The sequence below is a fragment of the Myxine glutinosa genome, chromosome 10 (assembly GCF_964187855.1).
Source record: "Myxine glutinosa chromosome 10, kmMyxGlut1.1, whole genome shotgun sequence".
Classification (NCBI taxonomy): Eukaryota; Metazoa; Chordata; class Myxini; order Myxiniformes; family Myxinidae; genus Myxine; species Myxine glutinosa.
Window position 1 is genome coordinate 115,732,748 of NC_136270.1, and position 12,844 is coordinate 115,745,591.

General features: G+C 47.4%; 1 protein-coding gene across 1 annotated transcript in view; it reads right to left on the reverse strand.

Moving 5' to 3' along the window:
- Positions 1 to 723: 723 nt before the first annotated feature.
- The window catches only part of PRPSAP2 (phosphoribosyl pyrophosphate synthetase associated protein 2), a 41,859-nt gene continuing 29,738 nt past the window's right edge, over positions 724 to 12,844 (reverse strand). The window contains exon 10 of the mRNA XM_068103451.2: positions 724 to 1,375. Coding sequence (XP_067959552.2) covers positions 1,217 to 1,375 — 159 coding nt within the window. The 3' untranslated portion in view covers positions 724 to 1,216. The remainder of the gene's footprint in view (positions 1,376 to 12,844) is intronic.

Genomic DNA, 12,844 nt, shown 5'->3' on the forward strand with positions numbered 1-12,844 from the left:
TGCTTCATCTATGTATTACAGGCCATGCTTGTGCCTGGATTGGTTAAAATCTCTGCAGTGGTTCGCAAGTTAACGTAGTAACGCCCCCCCCCCCCCCCCCTCGATAACGAACAGGCGGACGGACCCAAAAACATTGCCTCCTGCCTTCGACTGTGGAGGCGTAAAATCTTATCATTTTGTCCCAGATAAAATGTTCCATTTGTACCAATAACGAGGCTGACAAGATGGCGAAGAGGTGCGCACACTCGCCTTGAACCCGTGTAGCCTGGGTTTGCATCCCGACCCAGCTATAAACTGTCATCCCGGCGTTTCACAGGCCTTCGGATCGACGTTAAACGGGCATCCCATCTGCCGGCATTAGTTGGTGGACGTTAAAGATCCCACTGTGTCCTTCGGGAAGAGTAGGCGAGCTATCGCCGGCACCTTAAACAAATGACAAATTCCTTCCGTAACCAGCAGAGGGCATCGCATCAGCGGAACAGCTGCACCCTCAGCCAGTGATGCACACCAACGAAGAAGAACCAAGCACTTGCAAACATAGACTAAGAAAAAAACCTTCAAACAGATGTACAACTAGGCAAATGTGAGAAACACTGGACTGCACAACACTACAAAATGGCCATAATAAAACAGGTAAAGCTACCTGATCATTGTTTGTCACACCAAACGAATTTTGCAGGTTCCACTGAAGCTGCGCAAATGAAAAATGATTGTGAACACGTGGGCAGCAATCAATGTTTATTGTGTCAACAAGCGCTAGAAAGTCCCGGACAAAATATATGATGTTAATACGATTCCATTTCACATCGTGTCACTCTCAACAACCCGAGATCAATTCGGTGTTCATGTCAGTTAATCCATCCAACCGCAACCTCACCTTGAAGTAGTAACGATAAAAATAACAAAAAGGCCTGTACCTGTATATTCCTCCTTTCCATTAGAATGAAAACCATGGCAGAAATCAAAGGAAGAAAAATCCTTTCATGGGAAGGTTCATTACTCCCACCTGGCTCTAATTTATTTGAAAACATACAGAGATGCTTCAACATTACAACACATTCAACATTTGTTTTCTTTTTAAACCTGAATTTTTTTGAGGGGGAAAAATTTTTTGGGGGGGGATTTTTTTGGGGGGGAATTTTTTTTTTCTGCTCCTCTTTACAAAATTTTTGCAACCTCCATCAACCTGCATCGGCCGAGCGGACGCACCGTCTGCCTAATCGTCGACTCCAATGTTGCGAAACAGGTAAGACATGGACTCCCCGTTGTGGATGCGTCGGATGGCTTCTCCCAGGATGCTGCTTATGTCTACGGTCTTTATCTTGTGGCACTGCAGTTTCTGCACCTCGTGTGGAATAGTACTCGTCACCACCACCTGTGGCACAAGCGAATCGGGCATGACGACCAGAAAGGGCATTGCAAATGGCTTCAGTCGATCGGTACGGAAATGAAGCAAAGATAGGAAGAGAGTTGTAAGAAGCACAATTACATGCAAAATAAATTTACTAATCCCAGAACATTCAGATAAAATCCCTCGAAATGCAAAATGAGCAACAAAGTTCATTTTAACGTTTTGATCGGACATAGTCTTCATCAGGGAGGGTACATACTGGGCTGGCAGGATTGGTCTAGACACACGCACCTTCTCCTCTAAGCTGTCAACCCTGGGTTAGAATCCCGACTCGGTTATAAGCCGTCATCCCGGTGTTTCACAGGCACGGTGAATCATCAATGTGTGCGCAGTCCCTCGGATGGACAATAAACAGGCGTCCCATCTGCCAGGATTCATCGGTTGACGTTAAAGATCCAACAGTGTCCTTTGGGAAGAATAGGCGAGCTATCGCCGTTGGAGCCTGGTGTTGGCTTAGCGGTTAGGGTGCCGGCTTGGGATCCTAGGATCCTGGGTTCGAATCCAGGTCGATCACTGAATTTACACCATGGGGGTTGACTCAGCCTGTCATCCTTCAGAGGTCCGCAAATTGAGTACCAGGTCACTGGTAATTCCCTGCATGTTGCAAGAGGCGACTAACAGGGTTGGGGGCAGGAAGGGCATCCGGCCATAAAACATTGCTTCAAAATGGGGATGGACCATGGTGCCCGAAAAAGGCCAACCCGCACTCTGCGGGGGAAAATGGTCTCTAAAGGTGCTTCTATCGCCAGACACCATGCCAAATTACAAATTCCTGCCCTATCCAGCCGCACCCTCAGCCAATGATGCCACCAGTCTTGTGCTGCAAGAACGAAGAAGAGGAAGAAGAAGACGACGTGTACACCAAAATGTCAAGACCACGGACGATATACATGTTATACAGACGATAGGATGCATTGCAGGGAAGTGGAAAACAACCTTTATCGGTGTCATTCACACCATCTACTGGTTACATCAGCACTTTCAGGTATCCTGGCCTGCACTTCAACAACCATCTTCGCTGTACATCACCTGAACATAATCAAGCCAGTTAGTTATCAAAATAGTGTATGATGTGTCAGCACTGGGAAAAGCAGTTAACGTCCCAGCAGGCCAAATAACGACCACATGATGGTCTGCTTTCTCATGAGGCACTTCAGCTTGCAGACATCAAAGTCCTTCCACAACCAAAAAGATTCATAGACCTATCGTCCATCAAACACGCTCGAGATAAAAAGCTACAGCTGCACAATTTCATGAAACACAAGCCAACGATTTTGAAATTATCCGATCCAAAAGAAGCGAGGGCCAGAGCTCAAGCAATCACAGGTAAACAATTGCATTCGAAGGTGGACAGGTGCATCCCTAACAGCAGAATTCAAAGCTATCAAAACAGATGTAATTCCTAGACCAAGACTTTTACATCAGGTTAACAGTTTGTCTCCATGAAAATACAAAGATCTACATGCAAGGAACTTTGAAACAGAAGACCATGCGCTCTATCAATACTACATAACAAAACAACCGTCAAAAACAAACACCTTTCTACCTCCGTCATTACCAGGTTTCGTGCATCCAGTGACATAATTAGTGGGCCACCCCATTTGACATGACGTCTCGTGAGCAGCCCGCATCTCTTAGCTGGCGAAGGGTGCAGACGCAAGGTGCAGACGAAACATTATGGACCAAAAAGGCCCTTCTCATGGTCTGTAGAACTTCTCATGGTGTACAAGGTATTTGTTTGAAGCATATTAGAATATAGATTTTTCTTGGGGGCCGGAACCAACTCACTCAGCCTCGGGAAAAGTGTGGAGACAGGAATACTGTACTGCCAAGGGTAGTGACTTGTATTACCCTCTCCCACCTGGAGACAGCGCTACACGATACGCATTTACATAGAGGATTTGCATCATTATTCTATCCCCCTCCCTAAGACCACCGGCAAAGATAAACATAGGGGCATTCACAAACATAAACATTCACAACCCCTTCCCCCCCCCCCCCCCGCCCACTGCCCCAGGCCTCGCCCAACCCCATATACCTCATCAGACCCCAAATTTTTCTAATGCCTTGAACAAACATTGGTACATCACGGATGGTGAAGGTGATGGTCAAGTTTCATCGAAATTGTGTGTGTAGTTTCAGGGGAAAAAGCAAATATCTATTTTGGGAAGTCAAACCTGGATGCACTTCGACCCCAGTAAACCCCCTTCGACCCCGATTTTTTTTTTAATGCAGTGAACAAACTTTATTCACAACACAACAAATATAATTTGTGCCAAATTTGGTCGCAATCCCATCAGCGGTTTCGGAGGAGGAGTTTCAAGTGTTTACGGAGGGACAATGCGCCATCGCATAAGATCCCCTGAACTTAGTTCCAGGTGAGCTAAAAACACCACTATGCACCAATTTGGGTCATGTTGATCCTATGGAGCAAGTCTGGATGCAATTGGCCCAGAACTATAGGAGTAGAATTGCAGCGCAAGCGCGTCCTCAATATCAGACGGGAGATCAGAGCCATCACCCTTGACATCTCCCGTGCCTTCAATACTGTCTGGCACACTACACTGCCCACAAAACTCTCCTGTTATGGTATCCATGGCAATCTCCAATCATGGCTCACGCACTGCCTCTCCAGTTGTAGTCAACGTGTTGATCTCAATGGAATTATCTTATCTCCTCTTCCTATCCAGGCTGGAGTTCCTCAAGGCAGTGTTTTGGACCCTGTGCTTTTTCCAATCTTCATCAACGATCTCTCCGACTCTCTGGACAATCCTCTCTTTCTCTTTGCTGATGACTCCACCCTCTGCCGCTCCATACCTCATCCCTCAGATCAGCAGACAGCACCCTCTTCACACTCTGCAGACCTGGATAAAAATCACAAACTGGTCAAACAAGTGGAACATGTCTTTCAATCCTGACAAATCTCACACTCTCACTTTGTCTTTCCGAAAAGACCGTCTGGAAAACCCTCCCATCTAATTTCTCAACAATCCTCTCGAAGAAGTTCTGTCACTCAAGCTTTTGGGTCTCACTATCTGCCATGATCTTTCCTGGGAGAACCACATTTCCAAGCTGTCCTCCAAAGCCAGTCGCTGACATCCTCCGTCATGTAAAGGCCTTCCTTGGCACAACTGAGCTTCTCACCACTTACAAAGCTTTCATCCGCAGCTTGATGGAGTACTGCTCTCCCCTCTGGGCTGGTGCACCTGCATCACACCTAGCTCGGCTTCATGCTGTACAAACCAAAGCTTTCAGAATCATTGGTATCTTCCGCGATTAAGCTGATTTTTAGGGCCTTTCACTCGCTCACGACAGGCAGGTTTGGCAGGTTTGGCAGTTTTTCAATCTTCTATCGCCTTTTCCCCGACCTTGCACCCCCTGCTCTGTCTGTGCCCTGGCCCCCACCCCCCCACACCCAATATTTCTGCAGGATGCACAAGGTCTGCCAGCATCGCTCTTCTGGTGAAACTGCCAAAATCAACTCTCTGCTCACCTTCACTCCTTCATTCCTTTTTTTCTCCCCCTCTGGAACAAACTCCCACAATCTCTTTAATCCCACTCCTCCCTCCAGGTCTTAAAAAAAGCTATTCACCACCATCTCTTATCTTCCCCGATCGAAAACCTTGATCTTTTCTACCCCCATTAATACACCTCAAATCCACCTCCTTCAAATTCCCTGTTTTCTTTACTGAAAGTCCCTGTAGTGTCCATCTTGTTTATCCCATGTACCCCACACAAGCCCTCTCTCTTCAACAGATCTTCTGGTGGCCCAGTTCCCTACTGTTGCTGGCCTTTCCTCTCTCACCACCACGTGTCTCCTTCTCCCTTTATGATATGTACTAGGTGTTAGCTCTTATACGAGCCTCAATTTAGTACAGGTATACAAAAAAGAAAATTCCCATTAAACATATCACATAGCTGTATCCACACGTAACATTTACCAAAGAGTCTCAGATAATCGACACATTCAATCCAAGATTGCCATTTTCAGGTCGATGAAATTCCTCGGGGAATATAGAGGTGAACCTTGAAGAACATGTAAAATAAGTCCCATGGATCAAGGTCCCAGCTTGACAGTGGTCAGTCAGTAGAGGCTTTCGTCAAAACGTGTAGGGAACCTGTTTGAGATGCCTTTGCCACAGAGTTGGGAATGTAGGTAATGCAGGAAATCAATCCATAGTGTGTTGGTGCGCTGTATCCTGTTCAAACCATCAGCGTCTCGGCATAAAACCTCAAGAAGTCGCAATTTCCTTAAAGTCCGAAGTCATTTTACCTGGAGCACCCTGTATATATCTCACTCAAAATCCCAACTACAATGTATCTCACCCACAATTAGCAGAATTTCACATTTATAATACAAGGCAGTACAGCACAGAGTATGGTGCTTTTAACTTTCACGATTCGTAACTTACTCGACAGTGTCGCCGACGATTCGCCAATAATTGGCGAAATCAGTCCGAAGGTTGAACGGTTGTGCACATTTGGAGTTGACTGCACTTGTCGCAGGAGTTTATGCTTTTTTGCTAATTGACCTGGGTGACAAATGATGACAAGCATGTCTGTATGAACAGAGTTTGGCAATTTCTTTCCGATTGGCCAGGTTTCAAAGCACAAGCACTAGAATGTGACCTTTGGAGCCGATGGCTCTTAGTAGGTGAAGGACCACACCATTTGGCAGTCAGAATAACAAACCGAGGTCAAATTCTTGTGTTCAATGTTTAACTTTCAAAACCAAACCACAGAAACATGGTAGAATGGGTAAAGTGAAAGCCAGAAAAGTCACATTGAGTGATATATATATATGTAAATAACTTTGCGGTCAATCCCAAAGGAATACCGACAGATGTGATCAAGTCACGAGTTGAAACCCCCAGGAACTGTTGGATGACGTCAAGAACGAGGTTCGGTCACATGTGGCAGCAGTTTTACTCCGCCCACCCCGCCGCAGCCGAAATGATTTCAACCTGGATTCAGTGCAACGACGAGCGTTGCAAGAGCTGCGCAGGATGGACGAGATCGTGGTTGTCCCAGTGGACAAAGGTCCTGCGACAGTTTTATTGGACCGCTCAACATACAAGGACAAAATGCAAGAGTTATTGAATGATACTAACACCTATGAACATATAATATAAATATGTCACCCACAGGGTGAACCGTATCTTGCCAAAATGTGAAAATTCCGTTTTTTCGTCATGACGTCATCAAATGACGTCATAGCGTCAAACTGTTTACAGATCTGGGAAGCACTCATCAAGGGCATTCATATGAGGTATTACTCGATATGGTACCTACGATTTCAAAATTTGACCTTGGGGTCAATAATTTTCGACCTCCAGCGCTAACCATGAAGGTCAAGGCCGATCGCCACCAAAAACTAATCAGCTGAGCGCCGGACCATATACTAGATTCCCATGAAGTTTGGAGACGATCCGATCAAAGTTACTCAAAAAATTAGTGTTTCGTCGACCTCCATGATTGACCACAAAGTGACCTTGACCTTTGACCTTGACCTTCAAAATTTTGTGTGCTGAAGGGTATCTCTATAGGACTCTGATATGCGAAGTTACAGGAGTTTCCAATAATAACTGTGGTCTACAGAGTGATCTAAACGTGAAAAAAAAAATGATTAACCACAAACAAAAAAACAAAAAAACAAACATACAAGCTGACTAATACATCTTGCAAAAACTTCGTTTTGGCAAGATAATAAAAATATGTCACCCACAGGGTGAACCGTATCTTGCCAAAATGTGAAAATTCCGTTTTTTCGTCATGACGTCATCAAATGACGTCATAGCGTCAAACGGTTTACAGATCTGGGAAGCACTCATCAAGGGCATTCATATGAGGTATTACTCGATATGGTACCTACGATTTCAAAATTTGACCTTGGGGTCAATAATTTTCGACCTCCAGCGCTAACCATGAAGGTCAAGGCCGATCGCCACCAAAAACTAATCAGCTGAGCGCCGGACCATATACTAGATTCCCATGAAGTTTGGAGACGATCCGATCAAAGTTACTCAAAAAATTAGTGTTTCGTCGACCTCCATGATTGACCACAAAGTGACCTTGACCTTTGACCTTGACCTTCAAAATTTTGTGTGCTGAAGGGTATCTCTATAGGACTCTGATATGCGAAGTTACAGGAGTTTCCAATAATAACTGTGGTCTACAGAGTGATCTAAACGTGAAAAAAAAAAGATTAACCACAAACAAAAAAACAAACAAACAAACATACAAGCTGACTAATACATCTTGCAAAAACTTCGTTTTGGCAAGATAACAAAGGATCCAACTAAGAATGAAGAACGCACGTTGAACGTGCTGCTTGCAAGGATAAAAAGAACAGGAAGATTGTCGAGCTCAAACTACCAGCGATTTTATATAGCAGCAACGGCGTCGCCCCCAGAGTGTATGGATTACCAAAAATCCACAAAGAAGACGGTCCATTATGGGTCATAGTGTCATGTATCAATGGACCATCATATGTCTTGTCAAAGTTCGTGGCTAATATATTAAAGTACCTCGTGGGAAAAACCGATCGAGGATTGCGCAACAGCTCCGAATTTGTGGATAAACGAACACACACCACGATCCATCCACACGAATCCATGGTGTCCTTTGACGTAATTTCGTTATTCACAAACGTGCCCACAACCCTGGCATTGGCAATTGATGTGGCTAGACAAAGGCTAATGGAGGATGATTGCTGGAAACAGGCCGCCGACAAGTTGAATGTTGATGACGTATGTGACCTCCTCAGCACTTGTCTTTCTTCTACCTATTTCGTCTTTGGCAGCACATTTTACAAACAGGTGTTCGGCACTGCGATGGCCTCCCCGGTGTCTGCCAACATGGTGATGGAAGAGCTTGAGACGCGCAGCATCCCATCCCTCCCAAACACAGCCATGTATCTGGTACCGGTATGTCGATGACACTTTTGTCATCTGCCCCAGCATGGCTGTTAATGCAATCCAGGAGGGCATCAGTGGAACGCTTCCTTCCATCAAATTTACCTGTGAGGAAGAACAGGATGGGTCGCTTCCATTTCTGGACGTCATGGTAAGGAATGGAAGCTTAAGTATCGCAGTGTATAGGAAACCCACCCAGACCGTCCGTTACCTCGATTTTACGTCTTGCCATCCAATGCACCACAAAAGAGCTATGGTGAATACACTCGTAAAAAGGGCAAGGAATATACCATCCACCTTGGAGGGCAAAAGGAGAGAGATGAAGCATCTCAAATGGGTATTGAAAGCCAATGGCAACCCAGACCACCTCTGCCCAAACAATGAAATGGTACTGGCAGCTCCAAGAATCCAGGACGTGCCACAGGAACCACCTATGGGCTTCTGCGTGCTAATATTTGTTCCACGAGTAGCTCAAAGGATTGGCAGGATTTTGAGACCGGCATGAGAGTTAACTATCAACCGATATACACCTCGAGACGTGCTGACCAACTTCAAAGACAAAAGACAAAAGAATGACTGCACAGGTGTGGTATACACCATTCCATGTGACTGTGGTGAATACATAGGCAAGACCGGAAGAACCTTAGGCCAGCGCATTCATGAACACCAGAAGGCCTTTGAGTGTAATCACCCGGAAAGATCTGCTATCGCCAAGCATGGCCATGTTCCTCGATGGGACAATGTGAATGTTCTGGCGGCATCCCCGGACCGGGCCAGGAGGCGAATACCGGAGGCATGGCACACTGGCCAAACGAGGGCACCGTTGACAGAGGAGACTGTGGGGGTTACCACACTACTACAGGCATACGGACCTCTCATTCATAAATACAACAGAGAGACACCGATGCTGGGAGGGGGAGAAGAACAAAGTGGGACATAACCGACACAGGCGACAAGGAAAACAAAACACACCGCTCAAACACGCACAAAACACTTGCAACACAAGCCGATCACGAGGTCGCTCAACACAGCTTTGTGATTGGTTGACAGAATAGGCCCACCCCCTTCCCCCAGGTTTATCTGGGAGGAGGTAAACAAGGCAATTACTCTTGATAAAGACTAGTGGAGGCCCAGTGCACGCCGGGCTGCTGGCCGAAACGTTGAGTTTTTAAGACAAAACTATAGATTGGAGAACAGTAGAATGGACGTATTGGCTATATATATATTGTTGCGAATATGGAATTTGGCCTCCATATCCGCTTGTAAATATTCCCCTATTTTCCCCAATACTCCCCAACTATCCCCAATCCCCCATTCCCTAGTCCCATTGTCTGTAAACAACAATCAGTAGAGCCGACCTTCCCCTTTATCCCCCATTAAATGTCGTGCCCAGGTCCACCGCACCACACGTAGACCACTTTCGGACATCTTGCTAGTTATTCTTAGTCTATGTCAGTTAAGGCCTCGTTTCCATTAATTATGACTCTTCGTTGCACCAGAATGTGATTATATGGCACCAGTAGTGAGTTTAGGACCTTTCCCATACCTCCTCCCATCTTCTTCCCCGTCTACAACAACAGAGGGGCACGGCGCTGCGCAGGGGGGAGTGTGCGTCCTCCCACCGGCTCGGTTAGCCGCCATCGACAATGCGCTCCAGACAACGCGCTCCAGACCATGCGCTCCACGGGGTTACCACAAAGGGGCTCCTTGTCAGCTCCTCGTCAAGGGCGGAGCCGGTAACCCCCCCGCACGCACCCAATGAGAAGCAACGTGCCGATTCCACGAGGCGGAGCTAACGAGCCGAGGGCGTGTCACTCCCCGCCGGATATACGCGGCCCCGCGCCGGATGTGACGTCAGATGCGCCCCCAGCTTGAGACGAAAAGACGCCACCTCGAGCGCTGTGCAACCTTCCGCATCTCTGGACCGGACCGGGTCGATCCTGCCCTGAGCCCAGGTGCACCTGGAGCCATCGACAACCGCTTTCCTGCCATCAACCCCCGTGTGAGTCAGCCTTGTCCCGTTTACCTGTCGTCTGTTGGGGTTAATGTAAGGTTGTGTCTAAGTGCCTATCTTCCTTTGCTGTCCCTCTCATCCCTGTAATCTGACCTTCCGTAACGAATATAATCTCCTCCAGAGGTCTTGAGAACCGTATCCCTGGTGTCGTCATTTTAATCCCAGCCGTGTGTCTGTTCCTTCATTGACCCAGCATCGCGCGACTAGTCAACGTTCGGGTATAATATCGAGTATAATCTTGTGCAGACGTGGTCATCCCAAAACCGCTCGGTGAATAACATCCAAGCCACGTCTGTAACAATTGGTGTCGAGGAGTGGAATTCGAACCCGGGACTAAATTTATTAGGCCCAAATTTGTAACAAGTAGAATCGATTCGGAGCGCGTTTCCCGCGCGTTATTAGGCCCAAATTTGTAACAAGTAGAATCGATTCGGAGCGCGTTTCCCGCGCGAAATTATAACGGCGAAATTTGAATTTGTTTTACGAAAATAAAAAAAAAACCGAATTTTGAAAGTCGCGCTATGGCGGATCAAGACAGCTGGGGTCCGGTAAAGGAGAGTGAGGTAGGGTCGATCCAGGACCAAATTGAGGGACAAGAGGAGAGCGAAGCAGTGAGGGCGGCAGGTTCGCAAAATAGCGCCGTCACGCACGAAGTAGCGGGCGCGCAAAATGGCGCCTCGCAAGAGCGCGTGGTAGCCGAGGCCGCTGTATCAACGGGCTTTAACATGCAGCCGATTGACATGCAGGCCCTCATTGCGCAGTTACAGGCAGCTGTACAGATGAGTATGGAGAGCCAAATTGAGCGATTGGGTGAGCGGTTGGGGAACCGGATGGATGCTCAGGGTGAGCGATTGGAGGACCAAATGGGGGTAATGGGGAACCGGATGGATGCTCAGGGTGAGCGATTGGAGGACCAAATGGGGGTAATGGGGAACCGGATGGATGCTCAGGGTGAGCGATTGGAGGGCAAAATAGGGGTAATGAGGGACGAAGCGAGGGGTACCAGTGAGGGATTAGACAATAATTTTAAGGGATTAGACAATAATTTTAAGGGATTAGACAATAATTTTAAGGGATTAGACAATAATTTTAAGGGATTAGACATGAAATTTGGGAAATTAGACGATAGATTAGGGGAAATACAGGAGGGGTTAACGGGGGTAGAAAACAGAATGGCCGCTCAAGAGAATCAAATGGAAGGGATGCAAAAAGGGTTAGAGGGGTGAGAAAACACCATGGAAGGCAAATTGAGGGACATGAGGGACCAAGCGGAAAGGGAAGTTAACCAGATGGGGCAGCAGATAGAGGGGGTCAGAATGGGGGTAGAAACCAAACTGGATGCTCACAGGGAGGAAATGGAGCAGATGAGGGTGGCATCTGGGCAGGAGATGCAAGTGATGGGAGAAGAGATCAGAAGAGGAGTGAGTGAGGAGATCGGAGGAGTGCGCGAGGAGGTGAGGCACTGTAAGGAGCACATGGAGAAGGAGGTGAGAAAGGGGACTGTAAAGTTACAAGGGGGCATAGAGGTCCTGACGCAGGAGGTGGAACAGCTGACGGAGGGACAAAAAGGACTAACGGAGCAGGTTCAAAGGAACACTGCGGTATTAGGAGGGTTGAAAGCGACACAAAACGACATAAAAAACGACTTGATAGCGACAAAGAGGGAATGTCAGATGGTACGTGAGGGACTGACAACGAGGTTGGACGAGGTGATAGAGGTAATGGAGACGAAGGACCGGCAGGTGAGGACGCACCTGGAAACGGTCAAGGTAGCCTTAGAGGACGAGCTGGAGGAGACGTACCGGGGAATAAAAGAGGTGAAGCAGAAACTAGAAGAAGTGGAAGAAGGGATGAGCGAAATTAAGAAGCGACGGAGAGGGGATAACAAAGAGATAAAAGAGGAAGTAAAAGAATTGGTCCAAAGTCTGTGTTTGGATCGTGATGATGTGCTCATTAACCGGATGAGGGATTCGCAGGTGATGGAGGAGAAGCGAAGAGGAAGAGGACCCGGTGTAAGTGGTGACCAATATGGTCGTGCGTATGATGCGCCAGGGGATTTAAGAAGCTTGGGGGTCGAGATAGACCCGGGTGTTCGTGAGAGGCCACTGGTGAAGTGTGCGACAGGTCTGGTGTGCGAAAAAGGAGGTGTGCGAGAAAGTCCGACTCTGGGGTGTGTGAGGAAAAAGTGCACGCCAAGGAGTGAGGGTGCTGGCGAGAGCGAGTCGGTCGTAGCGAGTGTGCGAGGGAGCACATGGAAGCGCGGTGTGGTAAGTGTTACAGAGGGTGTGACGGGAGAGTGTGCGCAAGGGTGTGCGCGAGAGAGGTGTGTAACGGACAGGTGCATGAGGAAAGAGTGCGCTGTCAGAAGTAAGGAAGAATGCACACCTGTGGTGAGTGTTACAGAGGGTGTAACGGGAGAGTGTGCGCGAGAAAGGTGTGTGACGGACAGGTGCATGAGGAAAGAGTGCGCTGTCAAGAGTAAGGGTGAGTGCGCTGTCAAGAATG